Genomic DNA, 22,101 nt, shown 5'->3' on the forward strand with positions numbered 1-22,101 from the left:
GCTTTTATATTAGGTTAAATATGGATTTTACAAATCCTGAATTTGAACTTTTGTCTGTTTTGTGCATATTTTGACCAATATTTCTGCTGTGGTTGTTTGCTATGTTTATTGACTCTTTTTTTGAGTGTTTTGTTTGATTTTTTATGTTGCAAATTCCTTCCATACTGTGCTTTTTTTATTAGGTTAAATTTGGATTTTGCAAATTCTGTATTGTCCTTTTGTCAGTGTATTGTGTAGATTGCCATTTTCTTCCTTACTGTGTTTTTTTAATAGGTTAAATTTGGATTTTACAAATTCTCTATTGTTCTTTTGTCTGTGTTTTGCGAGGATTTTGTCCAATTTTTCTGCATTGGTTGTTTGCTATGATTATTTACTCTTTTTTAAGTGTTTTCTTTAAATTACAATTTCCTTTCTTATTGTGCTTTTTATTAGGTTAAATTTGGGTTTTACAAATTCTGTTTTGTTTTTTGTCGGTGTTTTGTGTAGATGTTGTCCAATTTTTCTGTTTTGCTTGTTTGCTATGTATATTGACCCTTTATTGAAGTGTTTTGTTTGATTTATTTTGTTGCAATTTCCTTTCTTATTGTCCTTTTTTATTAGGTTAAATTTGGATTTTACTAATTCTGTATTTGTTATAAAATTCTTAATTATAAAATTATTCTCTATTAAATAAAAAATACATATATTTAATTTGAAAGGTATATTGGTACAATTGGTACAAGTTATGAAGATTTGTGTCAACAAAATAACAAAAAAAACGAGAAAACAAAAAATAAAACACAAAAATACTAAAAAAGCACAAAAAACTATATATAAATAAATAAAAGTGGTTTTCTTTTTAAAAAAATCCCTATTTCCTTTTTACCAATAGTTTCCACAATTAGTTATGCCTATAAATCAAACTGAAAAATGTATTTAGAAAAAACAATTCTGTCAGTTTTGAACATATGGGTCTATCTATCCTCTTTTCAGTATTAGAAGTATCGACCAATTTTTCACTTACAAACCCTCTGGATCAAGATATGGTCTTGAAGAAGGCAAATTTAATTGCTTATTTTTAGGTCATCATCAGGACAAAACAACGTTAAATAAATCTACAGATTGACATTTTTAAAGGTGTTTTTTTTTCTTTCAGGGCTCTAACAGTCTTTGGCAATGTTGGAACCAAATCAAAAAAAGAAAAAACTTAAATATGTCAATCTGTAGACATATCTAAGATTGTTTTGCCCTGAGGAAGACCTTAAAATAGGCCAAAAGCTTGGCATTAACAACTAAATCTGCTTTGTTCTTTTTCATGACCATACCTTGATCCAGTGTTCTATCTGTCCTTGCAGTATCCACCTGTCAGGTTAGGATAATCAGAAATGATCAACTACCACCGGTTCATCACCTAGCAGATCTCAGTGTGAAATTTAGCAAAAACTGCTCTTTTGATTTTGTATAAAAATTACTATACCGCATAAAATAATAACTAAACCAAGTCAAAATTAAATGCAGTCATACATTTTAAATTCAAAAGTAAGTTAGCAACAGAGCAATACCCCAAAATTGGTATAAATGTTATTCGGTAAACCAGCAGAAAATTAAAATGTAATTTTTAATGAAAAACAAGTTTAAAACAGACATTAGTTGACAAACAAATACTTATTCTCACTTTGGATTTAAAATTCATTATTCTGGCTATGATATACTCTCGAAAGTAAGAACAGTAATAGAATACAGAAGACAACTTACGTAAAGATAGTGCTAAACTATATTATAAACAAACAAGAATTATATTATAATCTTACGTTTAATTAACAAGTAAATTATATTGAATTAACATTGCATTCAAATATTGAAAAAAATAGTTAAACTAAAAACACATTTAGGATAAAATAATGTTTAAAATGATCAACAATAATATAACATAACATAAAAATTAATCATAAATGCAATAACATAGGTCACTCGAAAATCTCACAACTATTGAGTAAGGTTAACGGTCAATTATTAAGCGTTAGTGATAAAAAGACTAAAACCCCTTCGGGGAAAAAGCACTTTCAGGTAGTCACCCCTTGTGATTATGATTATAGTCTGGATGATTACCATTGTAACATAGACTGCTACACAGATGGATCACTTATCAAAGGAAGAGGGAGTGGTGCGGGAATCTACATACCAAAATTAGGAATCAGCATTTCCTCCCCTCTTGGCAATAACACCTCCGTTTTTCAGGTGGAAAACTGGGCCATCAATGTGTGTTGTAGAACACTTATGGAAAATAAAATTAAGGGAAAAAATATTAAAATCTACAGTCAGGCTAGTCTTAGGGCATTACAAAAAGATTTGTCAACCTCACGACTGGTGGAGGAAACTATAGATCTTATCAATAGGATCTCTTTCAGGTTTGAGAATAAGGTGACCCTTATTTGGATACCAGCACATAAAGGACACCATGCCTAGCCAAAGAAGGTTCTAATACTGCGTTTGTTGGGCCACAACCGGTATTACCTCACTCTATGAGCACAGCGAAGGAGAGTATCAATAGCTGGGGCATGAAACAATTCCTTAGGGAGTGGAATTTATCCCCCGGACACAGGCAATCGAAAGAGTTTGTTAAGGCGATCAAACCAGCAGAATCGAAATGGCTATTCTCTATCTCAAGGAAGGGAATTAGGAGGCTGATAGGTATTCTGACGGGCCACTGCCCACTGAGAAGACACCTCTTCGTAATGGGTATCCTACCAGATCCCTTTTGCCGCTTCTGCGAAATAAAAGAAGAAACCGCAAGGCACTACCTCGCAGAGTATGATAGGTATGCTAGATCTAGATTTGAAATGTTTGAAGGAGAGGATCATCACCAAATCACTCCCCGAGATAAAATGGTCCAAAATCTTGGGGTTTGTGAACAAGTCCAAGAGGTTTATGCAGGACACGTGAGCTGAACAAGTCCCGGACCTTTTAGGGATGGGGTACAAATCTACCCAGGTATTTAACCCCTCAGGTACTGGTCGCCCACCCTGCATAATATATATAATGTTTAAAATGATCAACAATAACATAACATAAAAATTAATAATTAAATTCATTAGATAATATCTGTAACACCAAGGTCATCAATAGGTAGGTCATTTCATCCTGAAAGTTAAGTTGATCTCATAGGCTTGGAGTGCTTTTACAACCTAGTATTTCTGCACCCTTCAGATGTTTGTTATTTATTAATAATCCTCTCATGCTATTGTAGCAGTTCGACTTGAAAAGATGGTTTTGTGGGGCCGAGGGCCATGTGGGACTAGTTAGGTCCCTTTATGCCATACCCGTACTATTTCTCACCTTTAAACCATCTGGGTACCATAGAACAGCTTTGGGTTTATCTTCTTTTGTTTACTTTTTTTTTTCAATTAGCTCTTTTTTAAATAATTATAATTGAATGGTTTTCTTGATAAGGCATTTAATTCTACAGAACCCTTGTGTTACTAGAGGGACCGTTTATAGAATAAAATTACCATTGATCAAAAAAACTATTAGCCAAAACTCACCATTGTTTAGAGCAGTGGTCCCCAAACTTTTTTGACCCAAGACCCCTATTTACAGACAAAAATTGCCCATGGACCCCCAAGTGAAAACATTTTGTTGAAGAAGTATTATTGAAATTATAAATAAATATATATAAATTATAATGTTAATTACTTTTGTTTAAATTAAAATATAGAAATTTAATGACTTGGATGAACGTGATGAGATAATATGAGTGTATATACATAGGTCCGGCTCAATGTTTGTGAGTAGCAACCGCAAATCCCCACGAGCACTAATTTCTAGTCGGTTTCTTTTTTTTTTGTGTGATGTAGTTCATAACGGCACTGAATCCATGTTCTACCAAATAAGAAGACAGAAAAACATTTAACAACTTCTGTACAATAACCCATAATGCAGGATATAAAATTGAGGTCTGTTTTTGTAACCAGAATTTGTGGTATCCTTGTTCAAACATTGTTTTAAGTTCGTCATTTGTGGATATTTCAACAAGCTGCTCCTATATTAGTATGGATTCATCTGTTTGAGAACTGAGTTTGTCCACGCGCAAAAGGGTTGAACACCCAGTTGGGAATATCCAAGTGAAGAATGTCTTCAAATTTTTGGTTCCGTTAAGTGTTGAAAATAAGGAAGCAAATCTTCATCTCTAATTTGCAACTTCAAAAGATTTGGAACCAGAACATTCTCCTCTTCCCGAGTTTTGTTTGTACAGAAATTTTTTTTGCAACAAATGCAGATATTACGCTTTTAGTTTGGATTAAATTTAATTGGTCACCTTGTAGTTTCAAATTAGTTTCATTAAATTTGGCAAATTTAAATCTGTTATATGTCATTTTTTGAGTTAATTAAATTGTGTCGAAAATCATTGTCTTTGCGTTCCAAGAATTCCAATCTGAATCAAAGAGCACATAAAATCAATTTAAACATGCACTTTTCGATAACCAAAGTACTTCTGTTTTATATTATATTATTTTATATTATTATTTATATTATATTATTTTATTTATATTATATTATTTATGCGATTTATATTATTATTTATATTATATTATTTAACCTTGCGCGGACCCCCTGACGTTGGTCAGAGAACCCCAAATCGTAGGGACCACTTTGGGAACAACTGGTTTAGAGGAATAGTATTAATAAATAATTTTTCCGAATTATATAATTTATTACTGAACTAGTCTAAACAAAATTGTTATAAAAAAAGAATGAACATAATGATAAAAGAAATTGATTTTAAATTGTTCAAATACGAATTAATCTATTTACCTACATGAGAATTCCCAGTACCGGCTATGTATATAAACTAGTTTTAATTGCCATTTTATTAAATTATGTCAACCACAAAATATAATGTAGATTAAAGCTTTATACCAAATTTGAACAAATGTTTTATAAAATGCAGAACAATTACCTCCATGAAAGGATCTGGCATAACGCTATCCTGCATGGTCCAAAAAAAATTGTAATGACAAGCAAACTCAAGAAATATGTACGTTTATACTCCAGAAAAAATGTAAAATTCATAAATTATGTATGTATGAGGACAAAATGAAAAATAAATAAACCTTTGGATGTCAAAGACCATTGTGGATAGCTTAGCTTTTTGAATGGTCCAATTCATTATTCCTTTTAGGAGGGGGCGTCTTTATTGTTCGTTAGGTATGGCATGTCTATAATTCGATAAAATTAAGATTAGATTTATAGGTTTATATCCAAGAAAAAAGGTTTTTAAAGTAAATCAGAGTATATTTGTTACTGTAATTTGGTGAAAGTCGGTAGGTTGGCGAACCTGGGCCAAGTGTGGTCTTCTTCCAGTGGATCACCCTGTTTTGGTAGGTAAACTCTTCGGCATAACTGTGTGGTAAACTGTCTACGGTGGTTTCGTGTTTATTGAAGTCTCGCGACAGGAGAGACGTCCGCCGGCGCCTCGTCGACCACTGCTCCGTAATCCGAATACGGGCGCCGGTTATTTATTCAAATTTCGTCCCCTCGGAAAAAGACGTACTTTTAAGTTAGATGTTACTGAGAGGGCGGGTTCGGTATGACTCTACCAGTCTCGAGCTATGAGGAGCTTCTGAACCGAGTGAGATCGTTGACACACGAGACGAGACAGCTGCAGAGACAGATAGACGCTCCCCTTCTCGACCATAACGAAAATGGTAATCCGGCGGTTTTTCCATTCTTTCCAGACGGTCTCTCGCTTAATCGTTCTTTAATCCGTCCCGTTTTGTTTCAGAGAGGCAGATGAACCCTTCCTTAGGATCCGAATGGTCTTTTAAACCCAGGACCGAAGGGTAAATATCTCCCCGAAATTTGTTTCGTACGGGCTAAAATAAATATTCAGACCATTTAAAATTTGTATTTGAAATGGATGCAAAGCGAGGGAAATCTATTATAAACTTCAAACATTTTTCTCTCTTTAACCACCAAACATTTAAGTGGACTAAAATATTAACCAAATGAACCTAAGATGTCTGTTACGGTCTCCCTGGACACTGTTTTTACTTTACACTCGGCTGAAACCACTGGAATTAAGCCTGATTTTATTAAATTTTCCCGTTTAGAAATAAAAACATGATTTATTTTTGGTTACTTCTATTCTCACACTTTGGCATTTCACTTAGATAAAAACCACACAGCCTGAAGATGCCAGAATTGAAAAGAATCATTTTTGTTTTGCTTATATCTAGCCTCCCTCACACTTTGACATAGCAGACAAAAACAGTCTGCAATTTGCAAGAATCATATATTTTGTTTAGCTATATTCACCTAATTTGACATTCCTTTTCATGCATTTCATTTGGGTGAAACCACACAGCCTAAAATTTTGCCTGTATGTAAATTAAAAAAATGTTAGAAGTATCGAACACTTTCACTCACAAACACTGGATCAAATTTCAGACTTTGCGAATTCAGCTAAGTCAAATGTTGCCAAGTGTGATGATAAAACTAAACAAATTTTTGTTTTAAATATTTATATCCAGAATAAATTTCAGGCTGTGCGTTTTCAGCAAAGTCCAAGCATTTTTATCTCTTTAACCACCAAACATTTAAGTGGACTAAAATATTAACCAAATGAACCTAAGATGTCTGTTCAGGTCTGCCTGGTCACTCTTTTTACATCTTACACTCGGCTGTAACCACTGGAATTAAGCCTGATTTTATTAAATTTTCCCGTTTAGAAATAAAAACATGATTTATTTTAGTTTAGTTGTATTCTCACCCTTAGGAAAAAACCACACAGCCTGAAATCTAAATAAAAAAATATTAGAAGTATCGACCACTTTTTCACTAACAAATATCAAATTTAATACTGTGGATTCAGCTAAGTCAAATGTTGTCAAGTGTAAGGATAAAGTTAAACTGAAATGGTGTTTTTTTTCCCAAACACTTTTACACACACAGAAGAAAAAGCTAATTCAGATGTTACTGTCAGGCTTCAACCTATTTTAATGTCATCATCAGTGGAAAACAATCATAAATATGTTTACAAATTAATTTATTTAAGTTTATTACAGATCTCAAATTTCTTTGAAGACCAATTTAGTCCTAATGTTGCCAAGCACTCATGAACTGTTTGGGCTTCAGACTAATAATCAATCTGTAGACATATTTAAGAATGTTTTACCCTGGGGACCCCCCCTCCTAATAATAGGTTGAAAGCTTGGCTGTAACAACTAATTTGCTTTTTTCTTCAAGACCTTAGCTTGATCCAGAGTGTTTGTAAATAAAAAACACCAATTTCTATTTAGTTTTATCCTCACATTTGATTTGCTGAAACCGCACAGCCTGAAATTTATTATCTGGATGTAAATAAAAAACCAATAATTTTTGTTTAGTTTTATCATCACACTTGACAACATTTGACTTAGGTGAAACCACACAACCTAAAATTTATTATCTAGATATAAATATAATTTTTTTTTGTTTAGTTTTGTCATCACACTTGACAACAATTGACTTAGCTGAAACCGCACAGCTTGAAATTTATTATATGGATATAAATAAAAATCCAACAACTTTTGTTTAGTTTTCACACTTGACAACATTAGTCTTAGCTGAAACCACACACCTAAAATTTATTATCTGGATATAGATTTTTTTTCCTTAGTTTTATCATCACACTGACAACATTTGACTTATCTGAAACTGCACCGACTGAAATTTATTCTGGATATAATTATTTTAAATAAAATTTGTTTAGTTTTATCATCACACTTGACATTTGTCTTAGCCGAAACCACACGATTTGCCCTGGATCTAAATTTAAAAACCACCAATTTCTGTTAAGTTTTATCATCTGGATATAAATTTTTAAAAAACTTTTCGTTTAGTTTTATCATCACACTTGACAACATTTATCTGGGTGTTTTTGTTTATTTTTATCCTAACACTTAACAGCATTTGACTTAGCAGAAACTGCACGGCCTGAAATTTATATGGATGTGAATTTAAAAAAAAAAACACCAATTTCTACTTATTTTTAGCCTCACACTTGACATTTGACTTAACTGAAACCACTCAGCCTGAAATTTGCCTGAATCAAAATGCGAATTACAAATCTTTGGGGCCATATTCGTGATTGGTTTAGCTCTGAAACTACAAAGATAGAATTAATTCCAATATATACAGCTTTGTTTAAATTTTTTGAAAAATATATTTAGAACTTACGAACTGTCTATTCCAGGAAGTCTCCAAAATTTAAATTTGTACTGCACACAAACTTCAATATTGGTATTAAAAGCAAGTTTTTAAATTGATAAACATTCATTGATGAAATGTTCGGGCTTTAGGAAATTAGACTAGTTATAGTAAAACACAACATTTTTAAAAATAAGATATACATTCTGTGTTCAAGTTTTTCAAAACAACAAATATTTTGCATTGCAGTCTGAATTTTTACCTCACATAATTTTTTGCTGGTGGACGACAGCTGCATTTATTTCATGTTTCGTGTTAATTAACCTCTGTGGACTATAAACTGTAGTGTTCCTAATTGCAATATGTATTCAAATGAATTTTAAATTAGAAAATAAATTTTAAAATCCGTCATTTGAATTTGAGTGCATTACTACAAGCATTATACCAGTCTGTAAAAAATATTCAGGTCCTTATAATTTGATAGGGTATATTTTGAATCAAAAAATGCTAATAAAAGAATGATTGAATTAGTTTTCAGTCTGTTTTCTGTATAAACAAATGAAGGGCTGGTTTTATTTATTTGAACACTTCTAAATCTGGTTGTATTATTATATTATCCATGTGTTAAAGTTTTCCCCTTTTATATCCAATAGTTAAATTGGATTAGTTTTGTTACGATATTGACTTATTAATTTGTGTTTTAGCTTTTCTGCCCTGGATCCCAGCAGAACCTCCACACCACAGCCCAATAAGGCAAGTGAAAACTCTTTAATTAAATAGTTGGCTCACGATTTCTGACAAAATTGATCTAAAAAAATAGTCCAGTAGCAAATGGTTATTAATTTATCATGAACAGCCGGGTTGTCGGCATGATTCAGACTGTTCAATAACGTAACGGGCTTCCCTCTTGGTATAGTGCCGTCTACCATGAAAGTTGTCAACCCCGCATGCACTCCACCGTTCAACATATTTTTACTTTTAATCAATAAAAAGTAACAAGTTTCATTTTTATTGATGTTTATAACATTTCTAAAATTTTAAGCCTCCTATGTTGGGTAGTATGAGTTAAATATAATATTACCATTAAGATGATTTAATATTAAAACATTATCACCGTTAAAAATGAGGTTCATATAATGTATAAACCAAATGAATGACAATATTTAAATATTTATTATCAAAATAACAATGATCTTAGAATTAAGAATATTATCAATGTATTGTGATTAATTGGAGTTTCTTTTTTCAATCTGTCGAGTCATTTTCGTTTACAGAATGATCTATATTTCAAGTGGCCTTAAATGAAATAAACTTTTAAAAACCCTACAAAATTGTTATTTGGGGTGATTTACTTAAGCATCATTTTTAATTTTCAGTTGAAATAAATTGTAATAGTAATATATTTACTAAAAACTAGTATCAAGAGAACTTTCGAAAGGTGAGCCTTAGAGGATTTGAATCGTCGAAGAAGGGTCTTCCTCACCCGTTTATGGATCAATTTATCCGATTGCCATCCAAAATGAGAATCGTGCTTGAGTACAGCAGCGAATATATGGGGGTCCCTGAGTTTAGGACAAAATAGGGTTGTTTCATTGTACATTGTAATGGTTTTGTGTTTCTAGCAGGTGCAGAGCATTTGTTGGTGTGAATGTGTAGTGTGAGAGTGGAATATTAAGTCCCCATCGACCCTCAATTATTTTAGTTATATATTTATGTGGAGTGTAGGTGTTTCTCGAGGCCTGGTGGGAATTTATTGTAAATTACAAAAGCTGGAATTGCCGGTGTACTGTGAGGTGTGATAGGCCTAACTCTGTATATGTATATGTATATATACATACATGTGCTAATTTGACCTTAAATAAATCCAAATGTAAACTAGTAATATGTTTTGTATTTATCCCTGTATTGAAAAATGACTTTTTTTAATTTAAACTTTTCTTTTCAAAAAATCAATCCTTCGATCAGGGAATGTAATAAAAGAATAAATAATGAAATAAATTATCAACCTACCCTTTAATCCCACTCAATAGATTTACATAATAACAATTAAAGCCTAAAATTGTATAGATTGTGTTTTTAAATTAGAAACATCAATTTATTCCATTGAATTTGATTTTTTTTCCTTCTGATGCGTACAAAATAGGATTAAAAATTATTTGTAGTGTGATCGACTCCTACCATCTTGGTCACAATCTAGAAAACGCATACTTTACCCAATTAAGTTTAAAATTTGATAATTATATTTGATTCAATAATAGTACGTAGCCAAAGGCCGCGCAGGTGCCCCTTACGCAGAGAAAGGTTGCTCGATGTGTCCTACATAATGGTGTCATGCCTTGGCTCCATATAGAGAGCGTGTAGGCACGCCGCCGGTTTAAAAATAGTTCTCGGACACGGAACGAGTTTCAGAGTCCCCTGTTCCGCTTTTTAGGGAAATTGAGAATTTTTTTATTGTATATAGCCTTCGAAATATTTGTTTTGTACGAGTGAGTGTATTGATTAGAGTGAATGGGGAGGGGCTGATCATGGAATAGCATCCCCATCGCCCCTCGAGCTGTGCACGTGACTTGGGTATGGGGATGCTATTCATTGGGTGGAATATTTATAAAAGTACCCCTTCGACCCCAATTAAATTAGTTAGTTATTGTATGCAGGTCGAAGGAGGAATAATGAGTACTCCATCTACCAAATAGAATGAATGCAATGTCTATAGGTGTGAATGTATGTATTTGTGAGAATGCATATGCAATGTGTGTTGTAATATTAAGCATTCGCTCGGGGCTGAAATGACCAAGCTGTCGGGTGCCCCTTTAAAACTTAAAAATATTTAACCACTTTTTAATGTAAACCCCCCTCAAATTTTAATAATTTTACTCTTGTAATAATGTTTTTGACAGGCGAAAATGAAAGTTTCTTGTGCCTACTATTTATTACGTAAATTAGATAGTTTTATTTGTCGTCTGTTATTGACACAAATCCCAGTGGTGTTTATTGGCTTAAAAAATAAATACGGTAAGGCAAATATTTAGTTAATTTCCTAGTGAGCGATTAGTTCAGGTTTAGTAAAGGTTTGTAACTGTTTATAGATAAATCACTAGATGCGCCATGAATAGATTTCTAACTAGATAAATTATTAGGCTGAGGTTTAGGGAGGAGATGAATGTTTTCTCGTTGAAGAAATATTGATCAACTTGAGAATTAAATTGACTCAGATTGTTTGGGTAAAATTAGGTCTAATCGATCTAATTTCTAAAGTTGCCTTCTTTCATAATTCAGTTTTGTTCAAATTCACTTAGTTTTCTAGGATAATTCCACAAAACCCAATTTTTAAATCGCTAGTTATTCGCAGCGTTTCATCCATTTATTTCATGGAAGCTGACCTTTTTTTTATGTTACTATTTATAACAAAGACCGGACATTCTTCGTGTGCTTGTATATTATAAATTGGATTATCTATTCAATGTATTTATGAAATATACTTAGAGACATATATTTTGAACCAATAAACAGTAAGAAGGTTGGTTTGATCTTATCATTGCTATATTGATTTTTAAATTGTTCTTTTTGGTTGTCAAAATAGTAAAAATAAATTTTAAAACAATAGATTTCTTCTTTAGGTCTGCTGGGTGATGAACATGTAACTAGGTTCTCCATTGTTTTTGTAGAACAAACACAAACGAAACAGGTCTGACAGACCGAAATGAGCGCGACCAAGCTCTAAAAGGAAAAAAAGTCACTGGTAAAAATGTCTGGTGATTCTTTGGGTCGTGGCAAAGACGTTACCATAAGTTATAACTCATGACATGTTTCTATGATAAAATATTGCACTTTGTGATACACCTTACCATCAAATTAATTAATTTTGTTTTGTTGGCAAGATAGGACAGCACAATTATTAAATTGGTATTACTAAAAAAAAATTCAATTGTTTTGGTAAAAGGAATTGAATATCTTTACCTAATGGACGATGAAGTGGTTGTGCCAGGTTTTAGTGTATATTTGTTCCTGGAATGCAAAGAAGGCAAAGGAAAGCAGAAATAAGCTATTAATTTAAAATATCCCACGACAGGCCAACGAATATTCTTGTCAAATCGCAGTTTTAGTTTCCCATTCATTTGAACTTGAGTTATGTTAGCGATTTCTATTTTTGCCGAATTAGTTAAGCGGTACATTTATATTTGTGAATCTCTTCCGAAGTCGAGCTGACAAAAATTCAAATAAACGAGGAGTTTAATAGAAAAAGCCAAATTAGACTCGCAGATTCAAGTTAATTTTTAGACTTTTTTCTTTAAGAACAATTTCATTAAATATCGTATAGTTTTCAAAATAACTAGTAATAGTAAACTTTATATGGCAAAAGACCCTTCTGCAGTTCTGCCATATTAAAATTAATTTCGGAAAGTATTAGCGAAAGAAATCATTTTCTCAATCAATTATATGACAAGTGCGTAATTTCTAATTAAGATAGTTTTCCTTGGAGACCAAGTCATCAACTTAAACCTTGTGCGGCCAGAATATCGCCATAAATAAATACCTCGTGATGTTACAAGAAATATTGTACTTTGTTGTATAAGTTGTATACAGTAAGAATTAAGGATGAAATTTGGGCCTCGTAAAACTTAAATTACAATACGAGCGACGAGGTTAAAATGACAAAAAAATATACTTAGAAATTATAAAGGTAGGGTGAGTATGTGGTTAAATCTCTTTAGAGCAACGGCATATTTAGCCGAAGGTCGTGGGTTCGAAACCCGGTCGTGACACTGTCTTTTTTATCTCAACCATTGCCTTACATAAAGATTAATTAATTGAATAATAATAACATTAAATTTGTAAAATTCCCATCGAATCGTAAGGATCCCTTTTCAGATAGTTTCCTTATTTCGGACAGTAATTGGCCATTATAAGGTTGTTGTATCTCCAATTGCTTTAAAAATGGTGAGATTTGGCCATGAAGGAGTTTAATCTAGTCAGTGGCCCGAATTAAAAGAGCTTAAATTTGACTGAGTTGACGCGGTACAAATTTGTGATGGAACAAATGATTGGTAGGCGTTGACATGGCGCTCATTGCTGTAAGGTAAAGGTCCCGGGTTCGAATCCAGCGCCCCTGCATTCGAACCCGACATACTTACAAATGTGCTTTTTTTTCAAAAACACCAGCACCCTGAGGGTTTATATGACCTCTGCTGTTGCGAACCCTGGTTTCAAAAAAATGATTGGATGGAAGCATCTTTAGTTGTCCTACAATTCCAGTCGAGTAGATCCTTGAGTTAGATCATTTCTTTATCTTTCGCATTAATAATATTGACTAGTTTTGTTCTTTCTTCACTGAATTTGTGTTTCTCTGCACATACACTGCTCATAAAAATAAAGCCGACCACCTGGTTTTTACATGAAAGAATGGCCCACATTGGAAATGCATATTTTCTCAACCTTTTAAGTCATAGACTTGCTCTAGGTCTCAGTTTTTGGACAACTTTACGCTGAACAAAATTTTAAAAAAATTTCTAGCTTCAGTCATTCATCAGTGAATTAAAGGGGGTACATGTTAATTTTTGCGTTTTTTAAGAAAAATTTAAATTGAGCTGTGGAACCAGGAAATCGCTCGTTAACGGCCCCGTAGAGCAAACGGTAGGAATTTTCAATAAGCATTCAATTGGTCACCTTTCACTTTGTCCGATTTCTCAACCGTTTTCGAGTTATTCCCGATTTTTGGGCAAAAAAAGTGTATTTTTACGTACTCATGGAAAAATCGATCACACTCTTTTCCGATTTTCAAGAATACATAAATTTTGAATCGTCATATTTTCGCAAATTTTACCTTCACACCTTTCGTTCTTAGGACTTTCTCAAAAAGGTTAACAGGGAAGCGACAATTCGTAGTTTTTCTTACTTTGACTTTGAGATGCGGAATTCTTCTGCTGTCGATAACCACTTGTTTGCCTCATAACGTAAATTCAACTTTTACTTCCCGTAAAAAATCACATCAAAAGTAGTCAGTGAATGCATCCAAAATCTCCAAAACCTAAATCACAGCAACCTGATATCCTGGGAGCCAGGGCACAGGGGAATTTTGGGAAACGAGAAAGCAAACTCACTGGCCAGAGGAGGATCTGCAAGACCATAAATACATAGACCCCGAACCTTTACTTGAGATAACCAAAACAAATGTAGAATTCTCCATCGCAGAATGGATCCCAACAAAACAAAAGGAGAAGTGGATAAACTCTACCGGTGCTAGAAATAGCAAACTTATGATGAAACAACCCTCACTACGGGTACCAAAATCACTGCTGCAAGTGGAGAGGGCTAAACTCAGAGGAGTGGTAGGACTACTAACCGGTCAGATTTCCCATCCTTACTCATGGATGTTGAGACCCATGAGGATCTTTAACGTCCGGACGTATACCCGGGGGGACTTCTCAGACGCCCAATGTCAAAGAGAACACCAGGAAGATTTTACATGCATGGACTTGACACATCCCTTGGCTAGCGATCAGAATTGCCCTAAAAAGGGCACATCCATTCATGCCTTGAAAAAGTATGGCTGAAAGGCTTTCACCAGAAGGCACTCTATTCCGGCTCCGGTTGGCCGGTATCCTCCAGCTAAGGTACAATTAATTTACAAACCACGAGTCCAACCTCAATTAGTATAGCCGCTTGGATACTCTACTCCCGTGGTTCAATATTATTTTTAAGTTCACTATTTTTCGTGGTCCGCTTGACCAATTAATAACATTCAATTAATTAAGGTTTTAAGTTGAGATAAAAAAGTCAGTGTCACGAGTGGGATTCGAACCCATGACCTTCGGCTTGATACACCGCTTCTCTACCAGTTGAGCTATCGTGACTTCGAATTCCGCTCGTGACACTGACTTTTTTATCTCAACTTAAAACCTTAATTAATTGAATATTATTTTTAAGGTGGGACTGATCGCCCACCCGGGAGTCTGTACGAACCCCCGATGCACCCGTTGCCTGAGGGGTGTGGGTTCAGCAACTCAGGAAGCCTCTGCCAAAGCAGAGGGGGGTAAGGAAGGAAAATTAGGAAAGGAAAGGTATAGGAAGGTAAGGGGGAAATTTGCCTCCATCATTGGTTACCCCTGGCACAAGGTTTGATGGTCGGACTTTGCCTGGGCTCACAAGGAATGAACGAATTTATAGGACTCCTAACCCGTCACTGGCATCTGAGAAAACATCTGCGTTACATGGGCTTATACAACAATGATCTCATCTGCAGATTAGGTAATGAGGAGGAGGAAACAGCCACCCATATTATTTTCAAATGCGAAGCAACGGCTCAATGGAGATTTAACCTAATATTCGAAAAAATCTAGGGAATGAAATTTTAGTAGCGACAATCAATGACCTGATACTGCTAAGAAAAGGTACAATAAGCCAGAAGGCTGCAGTGCTTGGAGGCTTAAACCCCTCTTCCTAGTATCCTCATTACCATACCAAACCATACCATCCCATTTTACAAGAGTTGAGGCAGTTTGGACTCAAATAACGTATTGAAACAGTAGGTCTACGTATCGTAACATTTTCTAAAAATGAGACCTAGCGCAGGTCTGTGACTTAAAAGACTGAGAAAATATGCATTTCCAAAGTTGGCCATTTTTTCGAGCAAAAACCATATGATCGGTTTTCATCTTATTTGGTGATAGAAATATTTAGAGAGGCGTTCTAACTAGGTTTTCTGGCAAGAAACAACATTGTCCAAAGTGCGAACTTAAGTGGAATTTCTCAACATATGTCTCATTCTGTTTACATTAATTATGTATCTGTTTTGGTGGTTCTTTTAAAATCAAGAATTATCTAAGCGGATGTTGTTGGACGATTTGCTCTTCCATGTGCACAATTGTTAAGAATTGGTCCTTTGTCGGTACCGATGACCTTTGGCTTTTAAATTTCTTTTTATTGTCGAACCTTTCTTTGAGAAATACAAATCGGGCATCGAGACAGTTTGTAAACACACTACGTTTACAATGTTTCAACTTTATGGTGAAGATTTGACCAATGACTACTTCCGTTTCCCGAAGAGCCGGGGACAATGCACGGAAGCGTTACCGAAGAAATCAATAATCGCGATGATTCATTTGACCTTATATGATGACGGTCAGCATCGCCGGCTAATCTAAGGATCGATTTAGAGGAATACTCTTCTTTTCCGTCTTCCTTAACAACTAATAAATATTGACAGTACATTTCTCCAAGGAGGAATGTGTATTTAACTAAATTGACCGACAAAAACCTATCTGTAAAAAAATCAATAAAATAACAAAAATTTTTAGCTCGTTTGCAAATTTTATATTATTTCTTTATGTTTTATCATCATCAACTTGCTTTTGAAACTGGTTAAAAAACTTGTCTTACATTTGTTTTTCCTTGTTTCTAAAAATGACTGAAAATTTTTATATCTGGCCGGATGGCACGGTTCCACCATATAGAACTTAAATATTTTAATTGGGAATACTTTTTGACCTATTTTTTTAACGCAAAGTTCAAATTTCTCGTGTAGTACTAAATTTTATTTTACGGAAAGCAGGGCCAATTTTTGGTTCCAAACATAACCTTGCGATGAAATAATAAAAAAATGACGTGAATTTCAGACCGTTTGATTTTTCTTAAGAACATTCTCTGAAAGAAAAGGCGATTGGGCTAAAGATTCGCTAGGCCCTCAGATTTTTTTTTATTTTCAATTATTAAACATCCGTTTCTTCTTGATAGAACATGTGCCTTTTGTGATAGGTTTGAGGAAGGGCTCAAAAGTCCACGTTCTCAATTTGTTTTGTTTTTGTTAAAAATAACCCAGGGAAATAATCCCAGCCTGAAATAGATCCTTTCCCGAATTAAAAACAATAAATTGGAACAACGTTTACACGAGGTTTTCGTAATTCAATATCTTTGGGCGGGTTCGTAATTCGAATTTATAAACTTGTTCATTTTTCCCAATGAAGATGCGGGTTACAAATATTCAACGAGGCCCGCATTGAAATATTTCCAGCGTCTGTTGGAATTAGTTTGTTGTTAGGTGAATACTACTCTGGTTTTTAACAATTCGTATGGTATATTATTTTAACGTATTCGTATCTTTAGGAAAAGACCTTTAGGTCCTTGTTAAAGGTCGAAGGTGAAAATATCAGTATTTCTGACCTTATCTTTCACTTCGACCTCTCCCTTTGCCCATGTAATTTGCCCGATGAGGCGTCATATTGGAAATCGCCTTGTTTCCAGAGTTCTTATCTATAAAATGTCGACCCAATTCCAGAGGACCCTCCACGGGAAAATCATAAGTCAGTTTCTAAAGAAATATTTTGGTCAATAGGGAGAATTGACTTGTGTACTTGTAAGGAATGACATCATTGGTATGATGGTCTATTTTCTCTTGAACGCTTAATGGAGGGTTCAAGAATTCTCTTTTCTTTCATACGTTTCTGACGCGGAAATATCATCCTTTTGATAACAAGGCGAAAGATGTTGTACTTATGATGCAACAATAAATAATAATAATTAACTAAATTGTCCAAGCTCGGTCATCAATATTATACCTTGCTCCGTGGCCTAAGATAACCCTAGTTTAATCAAATAAGACATTTAATTATTTGTTTTTCTAGATTTCTATTGATGTTTTTTGCTTTTTGGTTTAACCATAAAAAAACAAAGTGGAAATATTACCCTAGGTTATACCTTGTAACATGGTAAAATATTACCCTACCTTGTTACGTGGCCAAGCTGTACCTTGAAACGTGGCAAAAATATTATCCTAGGCTATACCTTTTGGCGCGGCCAAACAATATCTTTGAGTATACCTTGTACCGTCTCAAAAATCTTAGGCAGTCTATACCTTGGAATGTGGCAAAAATGTCCTAGCCTATACTTCGTGACGCGGGCAAACAATATCTTTGAGTATACTTTGTACCCTCTCAAAAATCTTAGGCAGGCTATACCTTGGAACGTGGCAAAAATGTCCTAGCCTATACCTCGTGACGCGGCCAAACTATCTTTGAGTATACCTTGTACCCTCTCAAATATCTTAGGCAGGCTATACCTTGGAGTGTTGCAAAAATGTCCTAGCCTATACCTCGTGACGCGGGCAAACAATATCTTTGAGTATACTTTGTACCCTCTCAAATATCTTAGGCAGGCTATACCTTGGAACGTGGCAAAAATGTCCTAGCCTATACCTCGTGACGCGGCCAAACAATATCTTTGAGTATACCTTGTACCCTATCAAATATCTTAGGCAGGCTTTACCTTGGAGTGTGGCAAAAATATTATCCTAGGCTATCCCCTGAGACGTGACAAAAATGTTATCCTAGGTTAGTTATACCTTACGACTCCCTAGGTTATACGTCATTCTTCGTCAAAAAATATTGTACTTTATGATTCAGCAAAAATGTTGCCCTTGGTAATCAATAACCTTATAGAGGAACGAAGAAGTTTACCTAGGTTATATTATGCGGCAAAACATATGGCCCTGGCATACCAGCGTGGCAAAGCTGTCGTTAGGTTCTAATGATGCGTCAACAAATATTTGCCTACTTAGGTTGTAACCTTGGCGTTGTAAATGTGGCAAGAATGCCGATCGTGTTAACACTAGACTTATTTTCTCTTAACATTTAGCGTTACTTTGTACTTGTAATTTCGTTTTGGATATTAGTTATACAGTTTATAAATACCTGAGAGAAGATTCAGTACGTGTGGCCAAGCATACTTGAATCGGGTGATGACTGTCAAGGTGCATCCCTTTTATTCTCACTATACGCAGCTCCGTCCTTCCAAGTGATATTAGTATAATCCAATTTTATTTGAAATTCTTTTGTTTTTGTTTTCCCTCAGTTTTTCAAAGATGATTGGTCCACTTCATTTCACCGGTTGGCGGTACAACAATAAATTGATGATTTTATAAGCGTCTTTTGGATTTTCCCACGGGAACTTTGACTCCTGGGACAAAGGGGTTCTTTGGTACGTAAAACATCCCAGATATTGTAAGAAGTTCTTTTTGTACATGATAATAGTTGGCTTTTATTAATGCTCACCAATGCGTGGTTATTATTATTTCGTTAATGAATCCTAATCGTTTGGACTATGAATTTTTTTTAAGATGTCCTTGCATCCGTCAAAGATTAATAGCTTCGTGGCTGTTAACGTTAGCCCGGTGAGGCCTATTGTGTCGGTCAAAAATCGCTCCGGCTTTTCTCATTTCCATCGTATGGCCCACATCGATCCGCATCGCATCCGCAGACGTACGACCTTCGCTGAACTTCACGAATTCTTTTCTTAATAGGCCGGCCCTCGAAGTCTCGACAGTCGGAACTCCTAGGCGAAAGTCTGACTTGGGAGACAAGTTTCGTGACCGTTTTCACGGCCCTCCGTGCTTCATTTTCTTCAATGAATGTCACGTTGGGCGGAAAATGCTATCAATATCATGCGATACCATTAAAACTTTGAGAAAGTTTCCTTTCATTAGTTACATAAATATATATAATTTTGGCTTAGTTTGTTATATAGTTCTTAACGGATGGTTTCTTGTAAAATTGTGCAAAAGTAAAGGTTCATCAAATCATCCGGTATGAAATATCTGACGGAAAGAGCTGCTAGTTTAGTTAAAATGTTGCTAGAAAATTAACTCGAATTTGGATAAAACTCATTAGAAAATCTTAAATAAATAGTCACAACATCCTATAATTATAAAATGTTTTATTGGGTTGTCCGGAAAATAATGCAGGATTTTAAGTTTTCATTAAAAAAAATCTATATAAAATATTCTGTTTACGTTTACAGGATTACTCATTTGTATGAATGTCAACACTTATTAATCCTCTTCCAAATGATATTGTTTGTTTACCTCTGTAGCATTCCGCTACTTGGAAATAATTCAGTCATCCTTATAATGTCAAAGCGAGAATTTCGTACGATTTTCTTTTACGAGTTTAAACTCGGCCGAAGCGGAGCCCAAACGGCTAGAAACATTAACCAAGTCTGGGGCGAGGGTTGTGTTAATGAGTGCACTGTGCAAAGGTGGTTTAAAAAATTTCGGGAGGGAGATTTCAGCCTTGAAGATGAAGAAGGTCGTGGAAGGCCTTCCTCTCTTAATGATGATGTTCTGCGATCAGTGGTGGAAGAAAACCCCAAAACAACTGTTCGAGAACTTGCAGAGCAACTCAAAGTCAGTAAAACGACCGTCGCTGACCACCTCAAGGCGATTGGAAAAGTGAAAAAACTCGAAAATTGGGTTCCACACTCATTAAACGATCGCCAAAAAAATCAGCGCTTTGATGTTTGTGCATCACTTCTTTGTCGAAACAAAAATGACCCATTTCTGGCCAGAATTGTTACATGTGACGAAAAGTGGATTCTCTACGATAACACTAGACGTTCTGGACAGTGGCTCGACAAAGGAGAAGCTCCAATACATTTTCCAAAGCCCCCAATTCATCAAAAAAAGGTAATGGTTACGGTATGGTGGGCTTCATTTGGTTTAATACACTACAGCTTCTTAAATCCTGGCGAAACCATCAATGCTGAATCATACTGTAACCAAATTATACCATGCATCAGAAATTGGCAGTAATGAAGCCCTCTTTGGTCAATCGGAAAGGGCCCATTTTGTTGCATGACAACGCTCGACCACATGTGTCACGTGTAACGTCACAAAAATTATTGGAGCTCGGCTATGAAACTTTGCCTCACCCACCCTACTCTCCGGACCTCTCGCCTACTGACTACCATTTTTTTAGACACCTGGACCACTACTTACAACACATAATATTCAAAAATCAAACGGAACTGGAAAATGCATTTATTGACTTTATCAATTCTAAAAATTCTGAATTCTACTCAGACGGAATTAATAAGTTACCAACACGTTGGGAGAAATGTATTGAGAGTATGGGAAATTATTTTGATTAAAGAACATTGCTTTAAAGTAACTAGTTTCTTTTTTTTTTTGTTTAATACCAAAATCCTGCATTATTTTCCGGACAACCCAATATATAAAATATAAATATATTAACATCATACACGCATATGAATTATAACAGGAAGAATAACCTGAAAGTCAAAATAAACTGAGGGCCTGTAGCAACAAAGTTTGTCATCCAGTTCTCACATTTCTTTCTGCCATTGATATTGTTAACACTGGAAGAGGAGAAAAAGGAAAAGCAGGGCAAGAAAGTATAGTATGAAAGAAAGATACACTGAGAGGCGAAAATTATTTATCTCTTGGAAAATCGGATTAGATTTACATAAAATTTCCCTCTTGTGTTTACAATTGGATGTAAATAACTCTTTGAAAATTCACTCTCTTCTTGGTTGGTTTTTCTGTAAAACTTCTTTCTATTCTTTCTATTTTCCGGGTCTTGATTTTTTTGTACCTTTTGAAGTTTCAAATTTTTAAGTGATACAGATTCTGCAAGAATCATGGCATAGTTGGAAGATGGAACAAGTCAGCATATGTGGCCGGAGTGCTTAACATTCCCAGAACGTTAAGTCCGATGGGTCTTCCATCGCTGCAAAGACACTGGAGGTTCCTCAAGAAGTCATGTCACATCTCAGAGATAATTTTATGGTTTCGAATGTACTATGTACTCGACATTCTACCGCTGTTGAGATCAAGCAGCTACTTCAACAATTTAGAAATGTTAGTTTACGCTCTGTAAGGCAAAGACTTTTAGCTGGGTTACTTGCGAGAAGACCTGACACTGGTCCTGAACGTCTGAACAAGGCACAGAACAGCTCGGTTAAGTTTCGTAAAAAATCACATCAATCGGTCTGAGGAAGATTGGACTAAAATCACATTTGCGGATGCGTCAAGGTTTTGTTTGCGGTTTTCCGACGGTCGAGAGAGGGTTTGGAGAATAACAGGAGGGCGATATTCCCTGCAACATATTCACTCTGGAGAAGCTATGGAGGTGGTGGTGTTATGGTTTG

The 22,101-nt window shown here is 34.9% G+C and overlaps 1 protein-coding gene and 1 long non-coding RNA gene across 4 annotated transcripts in view; one reads left to right on the forward strand and one right to left on the reverse strand.

Moving 5' to 3' along the window:
• Positions 1-4,830: 4,830 nt before the first annotated feature.
• LOC112126759 lies at positions 4,831-8,646 on the reverse strand. Its single transcript, XR_002910207.1, has 3 exons — positions 8,429-8,646; positions 5,282-5,852; positions 4,831-5,195 (listed from the first exon to the last, which is right to left on the reverse strand). It is a non-coding gene; the product is annotated as an uncharacterized LOC112126759 (long non-coding RNA).
• Positions 5,547-22,101, forward strand: part of LOC106664239 (adenomatous polyposis coli protein-like) — a 66,048-nt gene continuing 49,493 nt past the window's right edge. For all 3 annotated transcript variants that reach the window (XM_024226545.1, XM_014389755.2, XM_014389756.2), the window contains exons 1-3: positions 5,547-5,684; positions 5,762-5,819; positions 8,871-8,919. In XM_024226545.1, coding sequence (XP_024082313.1) covers positions 5,567-5,684; positions 5,762-5,819; positions 8,871-8,919 — 225 coding nt within the window. In that variant the 5' untranslated portion in view covers positions 5,547-5,566. The remainder of the gene's footprint in view (positions 5,685-5,761; positions 5,820-8,870; positions 8,920-22,101) is intronic.

This window comes from Cimex lectularius, unplaced genomic scaffold, assembly GCF_000648675.2.
Source record: "Cimex lectularius strain Harlan isolate CLEC.00 unplaced genomic scaffold, Clec_2.1 scaffold50, whole genome shotgun sequence".
NCBI classification, from domain to species: domain Eukaryota; kingdom Metazoa; phylum Arthropoda; class Insecta; order Hemiptera; family Cimicidae; genus Cimex; species Cimex lectularius.